Raw genomic sequence first — 26,277 nt, 5'->3', positions numbered from 1 at the left:
ATTATCCTGGGGTTACCATGGCTCCAGCAACATCAACCACACTTCGCTTGGGCTACCTTACATCTTGCGTGATGGGGCTATGGCTGCACAGATTCCTCCATGGATCCTGTAGAACCTCCTCATTCTATGACTGTGGCTATCTTACGTCCTGATTTTCCTCCATAGTACGTGGAGTACAAGTACGTCGTCTCAAAGAAAAAGCTGAGATCTTGCCACCTCATTGCATGTACAATTGCGGCCTTGAACTTATCCCATAAGCCCAGCCACTGCGCAGACGGGTTTATCCCTTGTCTCTTCCAGAGACCAAGGCCTCTTCTGACAACATTGGTGAAAATCTAGAGCATGGATTTATCTGCTCTTCTTCTTCCCCAGCAAAGAAAGACTGATCCCTCAGGGCGTGCATAGGCTATCGTGGCCTGAACGCCATCACAATAGAACTCGTCAACCACCTACCAAGATATTGACCAAGCTGGACTTCAGGATGCGTATAACCTTATTCGATCAAGGCTGGAGACGAATCAAAAACCACATTTAACACTCGCAATGGACATTACAAATACTTAGTCATGCCTTTTAGGCTTTTAATGCCCTGACAGTTTTCCAGAAAATAATCAGCAAGATTTTTCACAGCCTTCTCTATATCTGTGTGATCGTATGTCTAGACAACATATTGATCTTTTCCCAAACTCTGAGCTCTAGTTAGAGACGTCTGCATTATCTTGCAATGTCTACGAGAAAACAACCTCTACACCAAGTTGGAAAAATGTCTCTTTGAACAAGAGGAGCTTCCCTTCCTGGGATACATAGTTTCACAAGATGGATTCCAGAGGGACCCTGCTAAGGTAAAGACCATCAGGGACTGACCCTGTCCCAAGGGACTCCGGGCTCTATAAAGATTCTTGGGATTTGCTAATTATTATGGTCAGTTTATCCCAAATTACTCCTCTGTGGCAGCCCCCCTTATTGCCCATACCTGTAAGGATGCCAATACCAAAGACTGGCCTCCTGAGGCTTTAGAGGTAGATCAGAAGCTAAAGAATACCTTCACAAATGAGCCTTGTCTGCACCTCCCTGATCCTACACAACCCTTCATCTTAGAAGTGTATCCTCTGCCCTCGGCATAGGGGCTGTCATCGGCACTCTCCAGAAAGCATACTTTGTCCATGTTCTTTTCAAAAAACTTCTCACCTGCTGATCATAATTACAGCATTGGAAATCGAGAGCTCTTGGCTGTCATATTAGTTGTTGAGGGGGCTGGTGTCATCTACTCGAAGGAGCTCAACACTGTATTATAATCTACACAGACCAAAAGAACCTCGAACGTCTACGTGAAGCTCAGCAATTTAATACTATACAGGCCCATTGATCTTTATTCTTCGCTCGTTTCAATTTCGAAATGTGGTATCGCCTAACATTCAAGAATCAGCTGCCCTCTCTCACTCCTATCTGTCTGAGGATGTTCCAGAACCTCCCAGACACATCATTGACCCCACCAAGAACCTTCTGGCCATTTTGGTAACTGTCCCTCCAGGGAAGATGGTCGTACCCTCCAGATTACATGAGAAAATGTTAAAATGGACCCATGACTCCCCGTGTTGCAGGTCACCCTGGGCGGGCACGAACCCTTGAATTGCTTCAATGACATTACTGGTGGCCCCAAGTGAAGCAAGATGTCAAGGCTTACGTTGACTCATGTCCCACTTGCACACAGTAAAAAACACTGCATGGCTGACCCTGGGGCCTTTTACAGCTGTTGCCAGCCCCCAGGAAACTCTGGACCCATTTGCTTACAATCTTTATCATGGACCTTCCAGTCTCAAATGGCATCACTGTGATTTGGATGGTGATTGATTGATTGATTTTTGAAGATGGCACACTTCTTCCCATTATCTGGCCTTCCTTCTGTGTCAGGGTTAGCATGGTTATTCACCCTCCATGTTTTCCACCTACATGGTTTACCCAAACACATACTCTCAGATAATGGAGTCCAAGTTATTGCCAGATACTGGCACTTCTTTATAAAAAATTCGGCATTACGCTAGACTACACTTCTGCTTATCACCCGCAAGGTAACGGACAGGCAGAGTGTACTAACTGGACTCTGAAGACCTTCCTTTGCTCCTATGTCAAAAAGTGCCAGCATAATTGGACCACCCTCTTGCTGTGGGCAGAGTTCTCACATAATAATCACATCAGGGCCGCTACCGCTTCTTTACCCTTTCAACTGATCTATGAGAAACAACTGTTACCTCCCCTGCCACTGCCTGTGATGGTATCTTTTCCAACAGCTCGGCTTTCCACCCAGGAATCGCATGAACCATGGGAACAGACCAATCATTTGATTGAGAAAGCTGCCTCCTGAGCAAAGAAAACAGATTCCCGGAGACCAGCCCCTCAGTTTAAACTGGGAAAAAGGGTATGGCTGAGTACCCGGCACTTGCGTTTGTGACTTCCCTCCATGCTCCTCACCCTACGCTTTATTGGACCATTCCCTGTGCTCCAACAATTGGGTCTGTCACATATCAGCTAAAATTACCACACACACTAAAAATTCATAACGTATTCCACGTGCTTAAACCAGTGGTGCACTCCTGCCCCTCCAGAGTCCTGCCTGAACCTCAATAAATTGCCGCCAACAGAGATGACATTTACGAAGCCCAAGAAATCCTGGATTCCGCCAGAGAGCGAAAAAGGTTGAATACCTAATCTCACGGAAAAACTATGAGCCAAAAGAAAACACTTAGGTACCATCAGCCAACATACTAGATACTAAAGTCTTGAAGATCTTCCATCAACAGTACCCTAGGAAGAGGGGGGGTACTGTTGCTTTTGGCAGTCCGCATTCACATCTCTGCTTGGACTACCTCTCTTCTCTTCCATCGTGGCCTGCAGACTCCGGCCCTCCGCATGGCTGAACCCCGCACTCTTGTTGCAGCTGGATGCCACAGGACGCTGCTGGATGCTGCCGCTTCACAATCAGAAGGATACCACCTGACCATTTTGATGCACCTTTCCCTTAAGTGCGCATGTGGCCAGCACGCCCCCATTTAAAGGGCCAGTGGCAGGAAATCCCTGATAGCGCTAGATGATATTCCTCCAGTCCTATAAAAGGCTGCCGCAGGCATTCTCTTACAAACTCAGCAACAGGTCCATATGCTCCTCAGTAGAGCATGTTGCCAACAGTATCCTTGTCTTCAGTTCTTCAGCTTCTTCCTCGTTGCATGCCTGTTTTCTCCTCACCTACCTGACCTGCCTATCATTCCCTCCTCTCATCTCAGATGGATTCCCTGGTTTTAACCTCTGCCTGATCCTGGATGTACCTGACCACTGCCTGCCTCTAACCACGGCCTGATCATGGATACGCCTGACCGCTGCCTACCTCTGACCTTTGCCCGGACCTTGGACTCGCCTGACCTCCACCTGCCTATGATCCAAGCAACCCTAGGACTTTCTCTTCTGCTATCAACAGAGACCCCACCTGCCAGTCCCAGCACTCAAAGGCTGAACCCGTGGAGAAAGAGGGCTGGTATAGGCAAAGTTCTCACTGGGTCGCTGCCTCTTCTGGGTCCACCTGCTGATAGTGAGAACCTGCAGGGCTCCTTCCTGCAGGTAGCACCAATCCTGCCTTGGCCCAAGGGTCCACAAATACAACAGATGGCCAACTTTGGTGCTTTTGATCTTGTTCCTTTAGCAACTGAAAAACACATACATCCTTAAAGCAAAGTGTGTTGTTGTATCGAAAAAAGTGCCCTAAGTTTATATTTAAGTAGCCTATGAGTTTTGCTTTGAAATTATAGAATCTTTTTACTGTAATCCATTTTTAACTATATGCTTATTTGTCTGTCAATATTTCAGTAAAGCTAGCGCACACTGTGGTGGCATCAAGTATTGGCAAAACAACGTTTAATGTTGTTTTGTGATTGTGCATCCAAAGATTTTAATGCCTTGTCGTATGTTTGTCAGATCACAATGCTTCAGTTTTCTCAACTGTGAAAATGATAGCAATGTGTACACACAAAAATGTGTTTCATTTGTTCATTTCGATATAAAAAAAATGTTCATTTTGCTTCATTCATTTGTTTTGGTGGGGATTTGATATGATTTTGATTGTATATCTTGTCATAGTTATGTGCACAAATACTGTTTTACATGCAAAAAATCCATCGCCTTAGAGTCTGGATGGTGTACATAGTAAATACTAATTAACTATTGTGGTCAACCTGAGTTGTACAATAGAATGATGATATCAAGTAATCTGGTTGGCTGATGACTAATCCTATTACTGTTGTTGGAGTGCCACCATTTTGTAATGTGAAATCATAGGTCTTATGTCTCTAATATTAGTTTTACCATAGGTTTTGTTTTCTAAAGGTTTGCCGAACTATGGAGAAAGAAATGATGTAGACAAAGCAATTTAAATTCTGTGTAGTTTGTTCATTTATTGAATGTTTTAATTTCTAATCTTTAAACAAGAATTTAGTGTTAAAGAATTTTTAGCTCCACAGCCCCATTCCTCCACTGTAATAGTATTTTCATTCGGAAATTATTCTTCAGATGCTTGAGGACTGATTTAGTCCTTGGTGGCCTTAAGTCACTTGTCACAGATCTGAGGTGTGTAATTTTAAGCAACAATGCTTTGTGCCTCACTGCCTTGCCATAGCATTTCTCCCACTGTACTTTTCTCTGATACTGCTATAAAACGCTTTGTAGCAGGTTTTTTGGTTTTTTTTAGTGTATTAAAAAATTCATGTAAAGTTGAAGAAAATGGGTCATGTGATAACCATTTCGGATAAACTTATGTCACGTGGCATAAATGTCCAATTTTTATTGAATATGACACTTAATGAAATAACACATGAAAGTTGGTTGGTTGATCATTATCGATCTCCCACTCCCATATCCCTTTCATTTTTATACTTCCCTTCTGACTTCACTCATTTCTACTTTTTCCATGTCTTCCTTTTATCATGGTTTCCTTCTTTACTTCCACAACATCTAATTATACAGCATAGATTAATAAAATGCAGGAAAATCTATTGCTTTATATGGAGCTGCCCATGGATTTCTATAAAACTCTTCAGCTTTTCAGAAGTCTGTATCATACCACTCACTTCTACTTCACCTGCCCCAGGCCTGGAACTAGGAGTGGGCAAGAGGGCTGGTTGTCCAGGGTACAAAGCCCTCTGGGGCGGAAAAATGACTAAAATGTAAGTGTGGGATGGCAGCAGAAGAAAAGCCAGGTAGAGTGCTGCTCTCCTCCTTCCATCTGGGGTGGAGGGGGAGAAGTGAGAAAGGAAATGAGAATCAGGGAGGAGGGGGAACGAGAGGAATGGTAATATGGGTAGAGATAGGAGAAGCAAATACGCTTGCCTGCCTTGTACACTAAAATGCCTAATCACAGCACTCTCTTGGCCCTAACACTTCTGCCAGACCCTTTCCTGTAGAGTAGGTTTCCCTTCCCAATTTTTATACATCCTTCTGTTTTCTCAACTATGCCTTTCTTCTATCACCAATTTCCTCTGCCTTAATTGCTCTCCTTCTACTTTTCTTCTATTTAATGCTATTTCCATCTCCTGTTTTCGCATCCACTTTATCGTACCTATGCCTTTACCATGCTTTTCTACCTCCTCTTCTCTATTCTGTCTGTACCATTCTTTCCCTCCTCTACCATCCTTCTTTGGGGTTTCTTTTTTTTGTGCTTCCATCCATTTTTACTTATCCTTCCATTTCTACAACTGTTAATGGCCAGACCACAGACCAGCCCAGAAGAATGCAAATAGCCATAAATACCTTCCTGGAAAGACTGCAGTTAAAATATGGGGCATAAGTTGAATCCCTCTTAGCCAATTTTTCTGATGGAGCTTTTAAAAGCATATTCTGTTGTTCAGTTTAATTTTCATTTTGTTCTTTTATTTTTTCTCTCTCTTACAATGCACACAGGTGAGAAACCACACCAGTGCAGTATCTGCTGGCGCTCTTTCTCCTTGAAGGATTACCTAATCAAACACATGGTGACACACACGGGCGTGAGGGCTTACCAGTGCAGCATCTGCAACAAGCGCTTCACCCAGAAGAGTTCCCTCAATGTGCACATGCGCCTGCACCGGGGTGAGAAGTCCTACGAATGCTACATCTGTAAGAAGAAGTTCTCTCACAAGACCCTGCTGGAGAGACACGTGGCTCTGCACAGCACCAGCAATGGCACCGCTAGCAGTCCGGCCACCGGCCCCAGCACTGGCACTAGAGTTGGCCCCACCAACGCGGTAGTCACCTGCACTGAGGGGACCACTTACGTCTGCTCCGTCTGTCCAGCTAAGTTTGACCAAATCGAGCAGTTCAACGACCATATGAGGATGCATGTGTCAGATGGATAAGTATCTCTCTTTCTTATGAACAAACAAACAAACAAAAAAAGCTATGGCACTAGATTAAAGAATTATTTTGTTTCTTTTTTTGTTTTGTTTTGTACTACATGAAGAACTGTATTGCCTGCTGGTACATTACATTTCCGGAGGCTGGGTGAGTATATATATTTTTCCCAGCCTCCCTCGGATGGTGGCCTTAAGGCTTGGTAGTGCTTCAAGGGATCCACTGGTTGGATCTCGAGCTACTGGCCTCTAAATACAACCCTTCTTTACAAAAAAAAAAAAAAAAAAACTACAAATTTTAAAAATTACAAAAAAAGCAAAAACATTTTTCACTTATGTAGAGCACTACAAAAAAAGAAATTAATATAATGAATATAAAAAAAAGGCCTACTGTCTCTGATTACACCGCTTGCAGTGTTTTTGATGGACATTTTCACAAATCTGACCGCTTGGACTTCACAGTATCCAGTAAAAAAAACAAAAAAAAACAACTTTGGAATCTCACATCTGGCTTAAACTAGACCACTGGCCTATGCCGGGATTCACTTCATTGTTCAGTTTCACACAAGAGTTTGGTGAGGTCCTGGGGAAGTGAGTGTGACTTAGATAGGGTGGAGTCCTTGATGGATGTGTAAAGCAGAACCAAGGGTCCCTCTCCCCTTGGCTCTGCTTCATCCCTTGCTCCCCTATCCCCTTTCTCACAATTCCTTCCCTCCCCTTCCCTTTCTTTCAAGAGAAGACAGAAAAAAACAGGGAATGGCTTCAGGAATGACCTTATGTATTTATTCATCATCTATGTCGAGCAGAAGACCTCGGCACAATCAAGGAGAGGGACTTTCACGGAACACAAAAGCAAGAAAGATGTATGAAATCAACGCATCAGCGATTTACACCTACTGTTATAGGTACAGGAGAGCATTCTTTTTATTGATTTTTTCCCCACATTATTGCAAAAAAGAAAATTGAAAACCTAAAATTAAATTGCTGCATTAGATTTGTACTTTTATGGATGAAAATAAAGAGAAGGATGGGTGCGTGGGGGGGGGGGGTGTAAGAGACAAAAATGAGAGTGCTTGGAATATTTTAATCTAAAATTTTATAGCGGGGCAATTGTGACATTAACACATGGAACATTAGATTTAAAAAAATATATTTGCGACAGTATTTGTTTAAAAAAAAAAAAAGAAAAAGAAGCAGAAAAAACAGCTTGTTCCACGTAATTTTTTCTTTGTTTAGCTCGCACTGCCACTAATAAATTCTACTCTTTCTTGTTTTGTTTTGGTTTTTTTAAAGACTGTTAAGGTTAGCAAAACCCGCTTCCAAAGCAGAGAGAAAAACGTGACTTCAGAATTTCTCTTTAAGAGACAGGAAGGATGTTCTTTTGTTTCTCTCTTTTTACTTTTTTTTATGTTTTTTTTTTAAATTATAGTTTATTTGGGGAAGATGAGTGGTGCAGACATGGCACTGCTGCCTCTGCTGTCTCTTTAACTGCTGCTTTGACATATTGATAATTATTTTTTCTGATTTTTTTGGTTATGTTTTTAGCTTTATTGAAATATTTCCTTTTGTTATTCCATCTTTAATCTGTCTTCTGTTTTTTTTCCCAAGAGAGAGTTTATCAGGCCTTTTAAAGATTTTGCAGTACACTTCCTTTGTATTTATTTTTTTTCTTATAAGTAGGACATTGCCAGAGGTCTTAGTAAAAAAAAATTGTAAAATCATATTTTCTTTTTCATTTTGTGGACACTGGACAAGTAAGCAATAAGCCACCATGGGGTGTACAAACAGAGAAGTCCTACGATGCACATCCCAGATCCGCTGTGAGGCATGGTGTGGAGAAATACTGAGCCCAACCCGAGAAGTGGCTTATTGCATTTGCAGAATAGCTCTTTGGAAGCATAAAAATCAAGACAAGGTATTTCAGAAGCAGAATCTAGAGGGAGACCTTGAGTTTTGAGGGAACGATATTCAGTTCATAACACGAATGCTCAAGAAATGTGGTCCTCTAATCAGAATGCTGGATTTCTGTTTGCTGTTTTGTAAGAGTAAAAATTGCACTCACCCCATCCCCTTAACTGTGGTTCTTCTAAATAAGTGAATCTTACAATTTATAGCCAATGAGACAGGATCTATTGTTGCATTGATCTCCTAGTCATCCTTCCAGTCTTAAATTGTTCTCTGTATCCTCACCTTCCAGCTTAATGATGTCCACTGTAACAACTCTTGGTTTGTAGCATTTGTTCTGCCTTTCCCCTTTTCTCTCCCCCCCCCCCCCCCACCCCTTTTTGGCAGTCTTCCAGTAAAACTGCTTGGGAATTTCTCCAGTTAAATATGTAGACCAGAACAGCTTTTTCCTTACTTGAAACCATAAATTCCGCTAGCCTTATTGTACAGTGTATGAAAGAGTCCTGGCTTGCGATTTCCCATCTGAAAAGAGCTCTGCAACTCTAATTTAGGTCTGGGGTGCAACTTGGAAAATATGAGAAATGCCCATTATAGTAGTGTTGCTAAGCAGATAAAATCAGACACAAGGGAAAGAGATTGTTTGCTTTTCAATTAATGAAGAATTACGATCTGGAAGGATTCAGCAAACCATTGCATTAAAATAAAAGTAGAATGGAAAATCCCTATTTTTCAAATGGTTAAAATTTCAAGATTCTTTAGTAGCTTGTTTCCATAAAGCTGTGTTTAAATAATTGAGGATTTAGCATGAGGGATTCTTTCATAGCAAATATCTTATTTTGCTGCTGTTCCAGAATTCTTACTTTTTGTCCATGAATGATTAGTGCTGTGAGCTGTGTGTCGTCTGTAAACACACACTCTTGTCATTGCATATAACCCAGGAAACCACGTTTAGTGCTGATATTTTCACAGCTACTAGAAATTATTATATTATAGAAATGACAATATAAAATATTTCAATATGAGAAAAAAGGAAGCTGGATTTGTTTCCTGCGACCACTGGGAAATCCCTAATACAATAGACTGTAGAATAAATGTCCTATTTTACTGTCATTTCTTTTCTACAAGGTCTGCATACTGATATATATGTTAGAATTGGCTGTTAAAATCAGTAGGTGCATTGATTTTAATGAATGCATTAGCAGTGCAGTTATCATACAATGTAGCAAAAAAAAAAGGAAAGCCTTTAATGCATCAAGCCTTAAAAGGAGGCTTTGCATTTACACCACTTAATTTTTAGCATTAACGGCAGCATTAACCCAGGTGCTTTAAAATAAATTGTGCTAACCTGTGGTAGTTTTAAAATGAGCTGATTAGCAAATATTTGCATTGAATTAGCTCATTTAAATTTTTTGTTCTAGGCCATGTTCCATCCAGGTTAATGCAGACTAACAGACAAAAAGTACATTGAGGAGGTAATTTTCAAAAGGAGTTGTGCGCGTAAATGTAACATACCATTGTAGCAATTTTCAAAAGCCCGCTTACGTGCATAAAATGCATTTACACATGTAAAACCCAGATGTAAGCAAGTACATTCCATTAAAAATTACCTCTTAAGTGTTGAAGCATTAACATGTGGTTTAACGTGTTTAACACACCTTAAGGTTTGCAGTAATGCACTTTAGCAGTTACAATAAAAACTACCAAATAACTGCAAAAATGTCAAACTGACTTACTGAAGGGCAGAATCATTTTTAAGAAAGCGGAGTGGCAGAGTTGTCTGCAGTGACCTACAGATCAGAATATGGGCCCAGGTTTTCCTACATCCCAGAGGAGAACAACCCGAAGGAAAGTTTAGCCAACAGATGCACAATTTAAAGGGTTGTAAAATCAACCCTCCTCCCTTACCACCCCCCCCCCCCCCTTATCTTTAAAATGTCAATTGCAAACCTCTTTATTGGTATATGGGAAGGATGAACTCAGCTTTTATTCCATTTATGAAAAAGTGGAAGGGATGTTAGAAATCTATTTAAAAACAAATACGATTTCATTTTTTCCCAAGCATGGAATCTAAAACAGTATTGCCAGTGTAAAACCATAAGAGAAGCAGCCAGTAGAAAGAACATGCCACCTGCATTATGGGAATTGTGACCTTTGTAAAGCCCTGCATCTCATGTGGGGAAAACCAAATGTATAAAAAAAGTGAGACTTAAGTATGAGGAAAAGACAAATTCATAGCTCCCTCATGTCTTCCAGGTGAAGTGTTTGGAAAAAATTGTAAATAAAATAATTTCAGACATAGCAGCCTGTCCATTGACTAATATATTCCCTTCCAAGACACGTACCTGTGTGCTGGATATATAAAGTAATTTGCAGCAAACTGCCTACCAGACTAAATCAACATCCCGTGGCTTAATATGTATATATTATTGCTCTCAAAAAGAGCACTAGTTTGCTACCATAGCTCAAGTAAATATGAGGTCCTCATTATACCTTCCTTTCCTTTTTCCTAAAGAATATATTGGCTGCCATTCCTATCCCACAACAAAAACAGTCAGTCCGTCAGGAGGAAATAGTGCCCCCCCCCCCCCCCCATGCCTGCCTGATGATGATTCTTCACTGTAAGTCACTATCGCTTCTCTCAGAGCATTAATTGGTCTGCTAAAATATTGAATGGTAATATCATTTTTGTCTTTTATGTATTAAAATTTGCAGACATCACTACTACCAAGGATAATCTGGATCCATATAGTTAATCAGTTAATAGTAGAAGTAATATTAAGATAAATAGTTAACAGCAGTAAGCTATAACTTTCAGCTTTTGCATTCAGCAAACTACATCGTGTAGGACAGAGGATAACAAAATATTATATCAGATTACAAATTACAACTTTGTCACAGCTAGCCTGTTTTGGATGTTTTTGATATGGGCATTATAAGAAAAGTGAAAATGATTAGAACAGCAAATGGATGGATCATTTGAGTCCTTATCTGCTCTCATTTACTGTGTTACTATATTATCTGATTCTGAGTAACTTGTTGTCCACATACATCCACACACCCATACTAGGAAAGATTAGAAAAGGGTATGTTCGTGTATCCGAAAGGCTGTCTGTATCTGATCTTTGGGGGGAGCTGTGGTTGTCTGTTGCTGGCAGACGTTCAGTTGGTCACTTTATCTACTACTGAAGATTCTTTAGAAAGATTTTGGAAAATAGAAACCATAATAGACTAGAGACCTGCTGATTATACAACTGCTGTTTCTCATTGTTTGCCAGCTCCCTGAGTGTCAACTTTATTAATTTGTGACTATAAAAATGAGGACAAAATTCAGAGCGATACATAAGACCCAGTAAGATCAGTGGCACAAATACCTTAAGTAGTAACCTAAGAGTTACGTAGTGCACATGTACTGGCAGAATGCTGGTTGTCCTGTAAGCCAGAACAATCTAATTTCTACCAGTTTCTTCTGAACTGGCTGTGCAGATTTTCGGAATATTTATGATTGATTTGTCTTGTGATCTCCAACTTTTTGGTACCTCTTCCATTTCCAATGAAATGTTGGTATCAATATCATTGCCTAGTTAAGACATAAGTTTGATCCTGTGGTATGTTCCTGTGCCTTCAGTGTTGGCCAGTTCTGTTATTCTTGAACGTTTTTCTGTATGGCAGTGCTTTATAGTCATAGGGCTGCAGATTAGTGTGTAGATGCTGCAAGCTTTGGATGATGGAAGCGCATGTTAAGACCCTTGCACCCAGAAATGGAATGATAGGGGGTTTTGTTTCGATACATAGACCTCAGTAATTATTTCTTAGGAAGATGCAATCTCCCTGTGAAGTAGGTCCATAGAGTCATCAGAAGAAATGTTATCTATGTTCCAGAATGTGTGCTAGCAATTAGTCAAGGTCAATGTCCTCTTCATACCCATATACCCCAATGAAAAAGCAACAAACAAGGTGGTTGTTTATTCCTTTATAGAAAAAGCTTAAGCAAAGTGTTGCAGAAACCCTAATCCAGGGACTGCTAATGATTTATTTATTTTAATAAACTGAGGCACTTTTTTCTTACCAAAATAAGAAGATTCAAGGTTTTCTGTTGACAAATTTGTCCCAAAACTTCATAGTTCAAATAATTTCTTCTGTTAGTGAAGAGCTAATACCCTGTCAAATATAGGGCGGGTAATTTTATAACCGTGCGGGTTGGGGTAAAATCTGCGTGAATCTTTTACGCCCAGACTTTAATTTTCCAAGCAAACTTCTGTGCATAAGTTCACTTTATCAATCTACCATGCCAGCAGGCCGGTATGCACAAAAAAATCACCTGAAAACAGTTACACCCGCTCCATCAAGGGCATGACTTGCGCTAGCGAACATACAAGCGTAAGTTTAAAAGGCAAAAGTATGCACGGAAGCCCCAAGTACGTCTTCCTGATGCATATAAAAGCGTGCATGAAATCAGGTTACGTGCAGACTTTTACCCGCACAGAGCCCTAAAATTCCCAGGCCATCAGCCCCATTATCCTGTTTAAATTGCTTGCTTTTATTAATTTCTACTTCCTTTCCTCGCTTGAATGTGTCAGCATGTTGGCAAGTGTTTATATGCTGCCTGATTATACCTCACTCGTTGCTTACCTGTGGAAGTCCTTTGAGACTGAGAAGGTAAACAATGCAAAAAAATAAATAAATAAATAACTTGAGTTTAGACATGAGATAAATGGAACTGAAAGAAATTTGGCAGGACATCCCATAACAGTTTGCCTGCTTCCAATCTTCCAGTCTTCTCTTTCTAATTTGCTTTTCTGATTTATTGTCCAACAGTTGTGATGCTACATGGAAAGGGCAGAGATACCAGGGGTACTTTGTTTAACCAGCCTTATTCAGACAACTGAGCTATAGATCACTAAACCCCTGACAGAACCAGACTTCCAGAGGAAGCATTTTAATGTGATTATAGAACCTAGAATGAGCAGTTCCTTTTCCAAGGAATATTTTCAAAATGTTAGCTTATGGGACAAATCCTAACCACCTAAAGGAAAGCAGACACCAGTATTACTTTGACCTAATAAATTTTATAGCTGTTAGCAGTGGAGGGGTAGGGGTCGGGACACAACATAATATATGAAACCATTTTCTCTATGATGCAAATTAATTTACAGAGCTCACTGCCATATCCCTTTGAAGAGGAAAAAAAATGCTACTGTAACTCAGGGCACTGAAATACGTAACTTTTGCTAGCACAGTCTCACAGTAATGAAATCTTGTAAGATAACCCATGATGTTTCTCAGTATGAGAATGGGTAAAATATCTGGAGTTGTCCTGAGTGGAGTAAGAGAGAGGCTTATTTTATCTAAATTGGTATTCAGTAAGGAATAACTTTGCTTTAGCTGTTTAGCATCAACTAAGAGCCATTATTTTTGGCTTAGGCGGTAACTCCTCATGAGTCCTTGGGTAAAATCTCCTTATCTTCCCGGTGCCTCAGGTTATCCAGTTGTGATTGGGTAATAATAGTAATAATCTGATTTCCCAACCCACTTCCACTTCTCCATCCCTAGCAGAAATTGTGGTGCAGCGTGCAAGTCCTGGAAAAGCAGCGAGGCCATTCTCACAGAGGCGGCTACACGTATGCTTTTGAGGTGCTATGTTTAATAGCAAGAACATATGAACTGGAAACTGAACAAACTGAATACAAAGCAGACAATGTTAGCCAGATGGCATGCCAAACGCAATGCAGCACCTACCAGAGTGTTCAGCACTTGCAGCGAACATCTAGACACACCTTGTCTTACAAATAAGGCAGCTCCCGACGCCTCTTTCATCTCTTCTCTTTAAAGTCGGCTCAGTTTCCTTAGAACCCAAAGGGCCGATAAAGTATTTATGTGCCTGCAGATAAAGAACAATTTCAATAACGAAATCAGGAAATAAGAATGCTATGTCAGTATTCTAAAGTGAAACATTTTAGAAGTGTTGCCTCGATGCTAAAAGTTCCTTAGGAAAACAGTATGGGGCTCTGTTCATAAGCCTGCATTATGATTTCCAAATTTGCTTACATGAGTATATACAAGCACTTTTTTATCCCCATGGCTACTTAGTACTCAGTCAAAATGGATTGTTTAAATCAAGCCTTGTTTTCTTTGCCCATGATATCATCAAACAGTGGGCTAATGATTATCTGATGATGCCATGAGCAGAGTTAACGGATCCAGAGCTGAGCAATCCAGTTTCAATAAGCAGCAAGTGTAAGTATAAAAAGAGAGTGATTTTATTTAGAAAATAAAATAGATATGAGTAGCATTTGACTTGGCTTTTAGAACTCTGAAACAAATATATTTTCCCAGTACTGATTACATCAGTGTTTTCTTCAACCTTTTATCCCATCTCCCCTCCCCCACCCTACTTTTCTTCCCTCTCCCAACAATTCAGTTTGCTTAACTAGAAAAGGAAATGTAACTGTCCCGTGTAAAAAATTAGGTACAGCTTCTCTTTGGTGACACAGGGATGCCTATCTAGGGGCAAAAAACACACAGGATGGAGTCAAGGAGCTTTCTATAAAGGGGTGGGGTCAGAGAAACCAAGCACTGTGATTCGAGAGGCAAGAAATGGTGTGACCACTGATAGCATTTTGCTGGAAAGAGCAATTACATTGCAGCCTTATATAAGATTACTGCCTTAAAACTGAAAGCCCTCCAATGGTGCAGTTCATATTTCTGTGAGATACACAAATCTAGACATTCCTGTGTATGAAATGCAATATAGTCCTTTTCGTACTGATGACTGTGTTATAGACCTGGAGTAAGTAAACCATAAAAATACAACTAACAGAGAGGAAAGGGCCAGTATTGCTTGACTAATAGGAAATAGCGATATTTTTTTCTCCCTTCTCACAAGACCTTACTGTAACTATGAAATTACTTTTAGCTTCAAGAACAAGGTACGGGCTAGTTTAGAACCTTGTTCTCTTCTGTATTGTTAACATTATTCATCTGTCAAATGTTCTATTCAAAAAGCCTTGAAAATGTGATTCAGTGGCAGTGATGTGCAGTACCGGGTGGAGCACCTTATTTGATGCCTGGATTGGGTTTTTTGCTCCCAAGGGCGGCCAGAGCCGAGGATGCCGTAGAGGGAGGGAGGAAGGGAAATTCCTTAGGCCATGGCAACATCTAGTGGTTGGATTTAGAGCCCAAGATCGCAAGGTTCCAGAAGGATCCCTGGTGTGTGGTTCCTGGCCAAAGACTATCTCTGCAGTGTCAGAGATGAGTTAAGAGGGGGATATAAAATAGGAGGAAAAATCTCCAGGTACTGCCAAATGAAAGCTCATGGTGTTGAATCCCAACCTCCCCACACCCCCCTTTCCAATTTGAGCTGGAAGTCCAAAGCAGCAGGAGGAACCTGATAATCCCCCCCAACCGAAAAAAAATGTTTTCAATTATAAAATACATCTTTGAATAGATATCTGATATCTTTCTTCCTTTTATCAGCCTCTCTAAAAATATATACTTTTGTCTCCTTATGCCTTGTCATTGAACCCTGATACGAAGGACAGAGATGGTAAAACCCAAAGCCCTAGCTTTTATAGTGGATGATTTCTGCACCCTGCTATCCAGTTTGGAATGGATCCAATATAGAAAGATTTTTTTCTTAAATAACGGGATACAGTCTAAATGATTATAATGATTTACTACCTGTTTGTTCTCCGTTCCTTTACTGTTCCTATTCATACATCAGGACTAACAGCATACTGTATGATGATATTGAGAGTGACTTCTTGTATCTGCTCCAATGTCAGTTTCTTTACAGGACAACAAGTGTAGACACAGATTCTAATTTTGGAGTCCATTATCCTCTTTATCCAAATTTCAATTTAATCTGATTGTTAGGAATTTAAGCAAACAATAAGAAGTCATTTTTTACAAATCATTTTACTTTCGCATGTATGTGTGCCTGTATATCTGTTTATCTATGTGTGCACAAGGTCAGCTTTAGATACACTAGGACAGAACCTAAGAGTGGACCCAGCCAGTGCCAAGCATCCTGAAGCACTGCCTTAGTGACCTTACTCAGCGTTGATAGGGGGGGGCTCTTGTGGCACTACAGCCCCCGAGCATTTGCTCCGATTGCCCACCCAATACCCCTACCACCACCCAAAGCAGGCTCTAAGTGTACATAATGCAGACCCCTATGTTTATATTCATAGTTTCTTAATTCACAAAATTTTTCATCCCATTTGTAAGCCGCTTCCAGTAAATTTTATCCATGGTCACCGAAACCGCTCTTGACTCACCTCCTGCATGGCTTTTTAGCATTAGGCAAAGTTTACCACATCTAGAGGAGATCGTCAGAAGGACTTTTATAACAGCATTGCACAGTGGCTCATTATTCGGTTCCTCACCTGTGTTAGGTGTCCTACCACTAGTGGCAGATCTGTTGCTGCCATATTTGAATATCCTGCATTGTAATGTGCTGTTCATTTTGTTTCTATATTTTAAAGGTGGGCACGAGATAGAATTTTTTTTTAAAAGGGCATTTGTTTCCTGGTCTAAAAAAAAAACACCCTAGCTTTTAACTTAAAAAAAAAAAAGAAAATAATACAGTAGTGATAGCTATTTATTTTTGTTTCTGTATTCAAAAGACAGCAATCATATTTAGGGTAGGTTGGGGTGGGAAGGGTTTGTAACAAGTTGCGAAATAATGAAGAACATAGGATTTCTAAATGAAGACGTGTAAAACAGTTGATACAGTGAAACTAGACTGACTCGCGTACAATTCGCTACAGGGCAGTATTTCAGAAATACATAGAAGATGAACATCATGTGTAATAATTTATATATACCTAAGTATACATACATATGCAGTATAATCATTTTATCTTTTGAAATCTGCCTACAATTAAGAGTTGATAAATACAATAAATAATTTGTTTCTATCACCTTGCGTCAGCCTGCTGCAGTTACCTTGAGTCTTGTATTATTGTCACTTGGTCTAGTACTGACTTTTTCCCCATTAATATGCTGACTGTCCGCTGCAGGATTGCCCATTTCTTCCAGCTTCTTTAATGAAACAAAAAAAAAATCTGCCTTTAGGAAAAAAAAAGAAAAAGATTAAGAAAAGGTAAATTTTTAAAAGAATCCTCAGCAGTATTAAGTAATATCAAAATTTTCCAAGTGAAGATACTTGATAGAAAAATATCCAATAGTAGGATGAAGAGTTAGGGTGTCGGGAGAGTTGTTTAATGCCATAAATTGTTCCTTTGCAAAGTTTTTGCAGTATTTGTTTGGTTACAACCCTCTTGCTTGAAGTAGGCTTTCTGCACATTTCAACTAGTGCAAAGACAGTGTTCATCGTAGAGCTGGAACTGTGTCAAAAGGCTGTAATTCCTTCTCAAATTCTTCTGGAATTGGGAGCTTATTAGCCGAGCTTTGTCTTTTAACTTCCACCAATCCTTGAAATGCAAAGCGATACATCTTGTAAAACTTTCATGTTTGTTTTTTTGTGTTATAAATCACTTACCGAATCCTGTACAGGCACGGATCCTTTCACTGTACAAAATGGAATAACTTAAAAGTTAACAAATGGAAACCAAAAAAAAAAAAGAATAATCAGGCTACTACTACTTAACATTTCTATAGCGCTACAGGACTGTACATTTCTATAGCGCTACAGCACTGTACAAACATAAAACAAGACAGTCCCTGCTAAATAGAGTTTACAATCTAATAGTTCAATAAAAAGGTATAAACTAGATACATTTCTTGATCAGCTTTTGGGAGCTTATACGCCCTCCCTTAGGAAGGGAGTGTCAGGATACTCCAGTATAATGATAGCACCTTATTATTTTGTTTCTCTTTGTTAACTTTGATATCTGTGCATTCAGGGGGACAAACATGGCAGCCACACTACTCTATACAAACTGGTCAGGATTTCCTCATCTTTTGTTCAGTAAAAGCCATCGACTCTTTACTGTTTTTTGCCAGCCCTCAGAAGGGATGATTTTCAGATATGTCTTCAACGCGTACTCTTAAAGGTAATTTTTAAAAGCCCAGCACACTCCAAAACCAGGAGATATGTGCACAAGTCAGGCTCACGCGCGCTGAGCGGATTTTAAAAGCCGCCCGGATACATGCATACTTGCCGCTACACGTGGAAAAGTATTTTTTAAAGGGTTGGGGTACGGTCTAGGCAGGACACGGGCATTCCGGAATTTAACCTTGAAATTTGTGCACTGGCGTGTGCCAGGGTCCCTTACCACGTAACTATAAATTTGCTATGGATGACATGTATGTAGTAAAACAAAAAACATCTAGACACATTAGTGGGGTTTTAAGGGTTGGGTTTAACAGGGGAGAAGGGAGGCTATTAAAGTAGGGGGTGGGGTCTAGAAGTCCTATCCCTTAATTGGACAAACTGGGAACGAACTGGGAAAACTAGCAATGGCATCAGCGTGCGTGGCTTTTAAAATCCCCCCGTTTACGTGGTAGAAGCGGCATTTCCACGCACAGGCACATGCCCACTTAGAAATGCCCGCACACACATGCGGCCAGGCTGTTTTATAACATGCGCATATATACGCGAATGTTATAAAATGGCCACGTCCCTAGGCATTTGCCAGCGAATGCACGCACGTGCACCCGTGCGCCGCTATGAACGTTAATTTCTTTCTACTTCTTCATTAATAGATCAGCAAAAGGTCTTGAAACATACCTTGTGCTTAAAACTCTGGCAATGTGAGAAAAGAGGGGCCAGAAAATAGTTCCCAAACACACATTTTCTGTACCAAACCAGTGCTTCAGGCCACTGTCCAAGATTATGCTGCAAACACTCCAGACCATCTACCCCCTTATGTGATGAAAAAGTTATTTCTCTTAGTTCACTTGCCACTTTTGTAGTATTCTGGGGGAGGTGAGGGAGGAGAGGTAATTATTCCACCTAAACCAAAGGCATTTTTCTTCTGTTCATTCTGAGTGCTGGAAAATATACCAAGTCCAAACTGATGAGAGAGAGAGAAAGTGGGATAAAAAAAAAAAGCAGAAAGAATTGGTTTTATGTGCATTGCGAATAATTTTCAAACTACTCCTATGGCAGCAAAGCTTGTGCATGCAGATTTTACTGAGTGTTTTCCAAGCAAACTAACATGCTTAAGTTTGCTTGGAAAATCTGTGCACAAGTGGTAGGGTACATGTACAAACTCGCTCACACAGTTACTCCTGCTCTGACGGATGTATAAATCGTGTGGGTGAACTCGGGCACGAGCTTTCCTAAAAAGAACAGAAAAAGTGTGTGTGAAAGCCACAGCATTGCCCCAGCCCTACCCCCTGGTACACCTCTTCCTAGTGTACATTAAAAGAACTCATGAAACCAACTTTTACACACCGAGCCCTGATTGATTTCTCAAATGCCATTTGCACACACAAAACAGTTTCATGCATGTAAGTCAATTGGGAAGTCAAGGTCGTTATTCTTATCCCATTATGTCACATTTCAATAATCAGCATGTAGAAACTTTTTTTTATTTAACAAACATTAAAAAGCAGTTCCCTAGAAATAGTGTCTAGTGATGCAACAGCCCATGTTAGGCCCAGCACTCATGACTGATATCACAAAGGCAATAGGGCAAGAAAACAACTTACACAGTGGTAATGATGTCCATAAAGGCACTCTGATGGTTACTTTCAAACCAAAATGTTTTGAAATGGACTCTTTTTTTTGTTTTGGTTAACAAAACATAATTCATATAGGGTTCCTGTCTTCCTGTTGAGAGTGAAGTGGGGATCCATTTTTTTATGGAATTAGGTTAGTGTATACAGTATATATTCCAAAAATATGAATTGTCTACCGCAATAATTACCATCATGAGAAGCAATGACATAATTATGGTATTACAATTATTTCTAGCTTTATATGCATTTTAAAAATGTTAGATATTTGCTCTCTGATGCAAGCTACTGTACTTCCATAGATGATTCTCTTTTGCAAATAACCAGTTATACAAAAATGTTTAAGAATGGTAAATTTGTTATAAATTATGGGTTTCCTGCCATTCCTTTTATTTTTAAAGCTCATCTTGCACAGGCTAGAAAGGTGCTATTTTGATGTAGTCATTAAAAACATGTAGAACCTTTGCACTAAAGCAAGAGCCAAGATTAAATTTACTGGTTGTGCACACAGTACAACTTCAAAGAGACCATAAGATCTAGTGTGATCATAAAATGGTGCTTAGCATTTGCTGAGATGACATGCTTTGTTAAAAGAGAGTGTGTCTTTTTCCAACAATAAGCATAGAATTGTTATTATCGTATATTTGATCAGAAACCAGCTTTTCCCAATTCTAGAATATTCACAAAGTTTGTCTTAAAGTCATTGGAATTCCATGGTCTTCATTTCTTTTTCCCTACTTGTCACAAAAGAATTGTTTTTGTTTTGGTTTTTTTTTAGCCAAAATACACACAGGCTTCTGGTATCGAACAAGCTAACAGATTTACTGAAGCATACGCTTTTGAGGACATCAGATGAAATGGAGTGTTGTCCTCAGAAGTGCATGTCTTATTAAATGACAGTATATAAGCAGGGTTGGCCGACTCCAGTCCTCGAGAGCCACAAACAAGGCTGGTTTTCAGGTTGCCCACAATGAATATGCATGAGAGAGATTTGCATACAGTGGAGGCAGTGCATTCAAATGCATATTCATTGTGGATATCCCGAAAACCTGGCCTTTTGTGACTCTTGAGGATCGAAGCTAACCACCTCTGATAAATAGGGTGCCACCAGCCTCTATGTCATTTTTTGCTGCTACAGACTAACACAGCTATCCTTCAGGAAAAATGCCCTTTTTTTTTTTAAATCCCCTGCTTGTCCACTAAGGTCCCTTTTGTGTCTTACCCAAGCATGCTTGATTCTGTTACTATTTGGACTTTTATTACCTTTATTGGAAGTCTGTTCCAGGTATCTGCCACTCTTTTAGCGAGAGAGCAATTTCTCAAATTCCGTTTGCGCTTCCTCTCTTCTCCAGCTTCATATGGGATGACACCTTATGCTTGAATTTCTCATTTTATGCAAAATATTATCTTCTGGTGCCTTGTTGAAGCCTGCTAGATATTTGACTGTTTCTCTCATATCACTCCTTTTGCAACTAGAGAAGATATTTTTAGCTCCTTAAGTACCTCCATGTAAGGCTTATTGTGAAGGGCATGCACAATTTAGGTGACCCTACTTTGAACTGTCTCCACCTCATGAATGTCCTTTATAGATGTGATCTCCAGAACAGTATTCAAGGTGGGCCTCACAAGAGATCTCTATAGAAGTAAAATTACTTCCCTTTTCCTATGAGTGATGTTTCTCTTTATGTATTGCAGCATACTATTAGCTTTCTCAACTACTTTGTCATACTAATTGGCTACATTGAGGTCATTAGAGATGTTTGGTGATTGCCAGTTCTTCCCCTTTTATTATAAGATGCAGCCTACATATTTCTGTACCCCAGATGACTAAAACATAGAAACACTGAATATGACTTCAAATTAAAAGATTAACAGGCCTATCTAGTCTATTATCCTTTCCAATTGCAATACTGCAGTCTACTTAATCTCTGGCTTGACCTTCATTTCCTTTTAATTAAGGTTCCTTCTTGAATCCTGCTATTATTTTGCCTCCACCTTTCCCTATGCCATGTATCCACCATCCTTCACAGGAAGCAAAATCTTGACCATGCCTCCAACTTTGTCAACCTTATCCTTTAAATAAATATGACTTTAAAAAAGAATAATCTGAGACCTAAACTACCTAATGTTTTTCTTGTAAAAAGAGAAATTTAGAGTGCTTTCCCTAGATACTGCTGTTCTCTATGGACCCTAATGAAACGTACACTTATATAGGTTGATTCCAGCTTCATCACAACAAATATATAGTGGACTTAGAAAAGGGCTTATATTTCCAAATTCCAGATCCTGAAATTATCCCAACTACTGCTACATTCAGCTCAGCTTGTAGAGTTCTTTTGTACGGAAGCTATTTAGTCTCAAAACTTTTGATCCCATCAGAAAACCTTCTGGTAAAAATAACTATTCTGAGAGGATATGTCTTTGATGGGTCATGTCATTCTACAAAATCAGTGAGTCAGGGCCATAGTGGTTGTTCCCTCTTACATCGTGTCTTCTCAATATAGTAGTTCTTCACATTCATTCAAAGTTTTTGCCTAAGGTAAAGTCCAAATTCCACCTTAACCAGTCATTCATCCTTTCAATATGCTGCTCTTGCCTTTATGCTCACAACGGGGAGACACGTCCCAACACAGATTAGACTGTGAGAATACTAGATAGGATTGCCAAACAGCTTCATGACATAAGGGTTAAAGGGATAGATTGAAGCAGTCCTGGTTTTACTCCCCTGTATAAAAGAGCTTGTAGTCTTATTTCTCTTAGACAAATTGGAGCTAAAAGTGAATTGATAAAATATGGTGAAATCCATGACATGGCACTTATTGGCAAACCTAGTTCTCACCTTCCATTTATAGCAGATTAAATCTCTTGGAAAATCCATCCAATTTTTTTATTTTTTTTTGGGGGGGGGGGGTTTGCCACTAGCAAATCTATGAATATGCAGACAGTCTCGAGTTGGTTAGCAGATTGCATTTTTCATGATTATGTCCTTTCAGAATTTAATGTATAGCATAGAAGGTGATTGCAACATCTGTAACTATTGAAAACTACACTGAGGCTAAAGAGATTAACACCACGGACTGCATTTTCACCAGACACTATTGCCTCTAAACACTACTACTCTTTGGAACTCTAGGTTTGTCTCAATGTTTCTACAGAAATTCTTGAGATAAGGCACAATTCTACTTTTCAAGGGATCATTTTGATGGGTTGTCCCAAGTTTCTGTTTGTCTTTCTTGCTTAAAAATAATTATAAAACACATTAAAAAAACTTTCAGAGGGTTTCGAAAAACTCTATTAATTTTGATGTAGGAGTCTGTCCCAGGAGGTGACCATAGTGGTAAACAACAGTAAAACACCAACTGTTGAGTTCTAAATACAAATGCATAGCATTCATCATAAAGAGAACCTTCCAAAACATCTTTCATCTAATGGCCAAAGAGCATACTTCAATAAATCCCCAAGTTTAATGTTCCTTCTGGTTTTGTCTCCATCCATCATTCTTGTGCCCTATTGGTTACTTGTCAGTTCTTAGCTAGCCTATCCCATCAGTGTGGCTCTATTAGACATACTTATCCTTGGAGAAAGGTTAATTACTTCTCTTAGTTGTTTTCTCCAGAACAGCGTACCTATAAAGTAATATAAGGTGTCCACTTTCCTACTTTTGACATTATCTCTTGTTTCCTATGCTGTGTGACAGGAACTAAAGATACTTGATTCCAATGGCTCTATTGCTACCTATTAACACTTGAACATGGGGAAGTTTTTCTAGAACTTAGTGAAGGGGGAGGAGAAACAGATCAAGCTTCTGGGTGGCTCTGTCAATTAGTACAGGTTTATAGAACTAATCATCTCAAATCACCATGTCAAATCTGATTCAGGTTGGTATTAGCCAAAAACCATTAATATCTGAAAGTTGTTCACTAGACTACATTAAAAAAAAGGGTGGTTACAGTTCAGTTCCCAGTGGATGTCCATCCCCAACACTAAATCCAACCCACTATCACAATTTGGCTTTAACTGGTACTGTTAGCACTTTCAGCATCGAAGCTAAACAATGAAATAGGCCTGAGGACTGGCCCTGATTGGTGACTTGACTTTACCAGACCAGAATTTAAACACATTGGTAGGTCAATATAGGGATGTTTACACTGCCATTCTTTGTATGATAGCTGTTCTATAGAATGGAGGACTTTTACTTCCCAGTGCTGTCAATTCAGCATCTTTCATGAGCACTACATTGAATATCAAAAATGTGAAATATGAAAAAAAGAAAGTGGGAAGATGATTAACTTTATAATAATTGCTCTATTATAAATCACTAATTACCCAGTTTTCCTTACTTTCTTATAATATTCATCATTGTTACTATGTGATTATGAAAAGAAAGTGAGCAAAAGGCATTGTTGACTTTTCTGCAATGTTCCAAGAGGCAGCTAGGCTGGCCAAGAACAGTTTATTGCACTACCTATATTTAAATGATGCACTCTTAAGCTAAGGATGGGTTGTGTTTTGAAACAGAAAGCATTGGTATGTCCTCCGTGCTCATATAGACTTCCCCCAAGAGATCAGGTGCTCTTTACTCTTCTTTAACAGAATATTCAATGCACAAAACTGAGCTCTGACTTTCTAACACTGCTCATTACTTCAACTTGGGCCTGTTGTGTCTATTTTTCAGCCCGTTGCTTCTGGGGTTTTTTTGTGCGGATGGTTTTGTTTTGTTTTGTTTTTTTTTTAATCTGAGTTTTATGTTTGGGACCCATTAACTAGGATCGGACATGGATACCAAGGGAACCTGTGAAAGTGATTGCCTCTAGGAACAAATGGGAAATTCAGCCCTTTTTTTTTAGTACCCCTCATTGATTGCTATCTGGAGTTTGGATAGAGTGTTTACTGTTTTGTTGTATTTGTTTTGCACTAAATTTGACTGCACTGCATTGCACTACTGAAATGTATTTGTTTGGGTTTAGAAATAGATTGGAAGGGGTACGGATAAGAGGGCAGAAAAAGGAGGAGAGAAAAGCTTAAGGTTGCGTATACGTTTAAAATAAGGCATAAGGAATTAATACTCTGCATGCCGGTCTACCTCCGTGTGGCAGAGTTGACGTGGCAATCTGGAGAATCTTGCAGTATTATCTGATATAATTAAGACAGTGACACAGCTGCCTTGTGCTATATTTTTCTCTCGCAGAACCAAGAGGACACGGAGACACTAACCTTAGCTGTTTTAAAATATTAGAGAGTATGAGAGCACCATACAATAGATGAAAGCACCTCCTCCATAAGTCTGTGCCATGAAACCAATTCCAGTGCACATTCCATTGTGCTTGAAATGCCTTTGATTGGTCCATTTCTACAGAATGATCCGCCTGTGGTGCTGACCTCTATACTACCTGTCTCCATGTTACATCTCCATTGTCTCAATAAATCTTCACAAAACATTCATATGGCTTTCATTTCCTTTTATGACAACCATGGACAGGGAAGGAATTGAAATCAGGAGGGAAAGATTGATTTCCTTTTAAGATGTTATTTATAGGGGCAGGATAATTGTAATGTATTATAATAGAAAAGTGAGAGAGACTGAGGTATCCCCTTAGCTTTAAATCTCTGATGTTGTTAGACAAAGCTCCAGAAGACTGGAAACTTTCAGTTGTCTGAGCAATTTCCCCATCCTTAAAGAACTGTCTGCTAGAGCCTTTACACAAGCTTAAAGAGAGTTGAGTATTTCCAAAGAAAGGGCTCCAAAGAGTTTATTTTTTCCGGGAGCCAAATTAAAACCACATTATAATTTGCATAGCCTGCTGTGAAAAAGAAGCTACCTTCAGTGTTCTGTAGTGCAGCTGGAATGAAAGCCAGTGCTTCCATTAGCCAGACAATAATTTGATTGTTACTTAACTGATTTTACTTCTGTAGTTTGTGTGACCAGTATTTTAAGGCTTATGGTTGCCATTGCACTTAGGAATACTGGCAGCACTCTATGATAATAGATAGTATCTACATCTACTTCTGAGAAAAATGAGATTGGGGTAATAAAAGAGCAGCAGCCTATTACTGTAGAGTGAATTTCCAGATGTGTTAAATCAGGGGCATAGACGAATTGAGAGGGATTTAAGAATCATCAAGCCCTTTCAGAAATTCACGGTCACATCTTTTACTTATGCCACCACTTCTGTGCCCTTAATGTCAGAGGAATCTCTGCTACAGAGCCAGTTCCACAGTAGTATACAATGGGACTGCACCATTATTGAATAGCAATGACTATAAGCAAAGAGGCAAGAGCCATCAAAAGCTTATTGGCTATACAGCTACTCTCTGATTAAACACTCGTAGCCAGATCTAACTTTCTAGCTTCCATTGG

At 39.6% G+C, this 26,277-nt stretch overlaps 1 protein-coding gene and 1 long non-coding RNA gene across 17 annotated transcripts in view; one reads left to right on the top strand and one right to left on the bottom strand.

Moving 5' to 3' along the window:
• Positions 1-9,549, top strand: part of ZBTB20 (zinc finger and BTB domain containing 20) — a 1,517,062-nt gene extending 1,507,513 nt beyond the window's left edge. For 15 of the 16 annotated variants that reach the window (XM_029578313.1, XM_029578309.1, XM_029578314.1 and 12 more), the window contains one exon: positions 5,941-9,549. In XM_029578313.1, coding sequence (XP_029434173.1) covers positions 5,941-6,374 — 434 coding nt within the window. In that variant the 3' untranslated portion in view covers positions 6,375-9,549. The remainder of the gene's footprint in view (positions 1-5,940) is intronic. The other variant, XR_003852820.1, reaches the window with a different exon arrangement.
• LOC115076646 overlaps positions 1-16,206 on the bottom strand; it is a 47,209-nt gene extending 31,003 nt beyond the window's left edge. Inside the window, exons 1-2 of the long non-coding RNA XR_003852822.1 lie at positions 15,951-16,206; positions 14,010-14,151 (exon numbers count right to left, since the gene is read on the bottom strand). This is a non-coding gene — a long non-coding RNA (uncharacterized LOC115076646). The remainder of the gene's footprint in view (positions 1-14,009; positions 14,152-15,950) is intronic.
• Between the last annotated feature and the right edge of the window lie 10,071 nt (positions 16,207-26,277).

The sequence above is a fragment of the Rhinatrema bivittatum genome, chromosome 15 (assembly GCF_901001135.1).
Source record: "Rhinatrema bivittatum chromosome 15, aRhiBiv1.1, whole genome shotgun sequence".
Lineage (NCBI taxonomy): Eukaryota > Metazoa > Chordata > Amphibia > Gymnophiona > Rhinatrematidae > Rhinatrema > Rhinatrema bivittatum.
The sequence above is the reverse complement of the archived record's forward strand: the minus strand, read 5'-3'. Positions and strand labels throughout refer to the sequence as shown.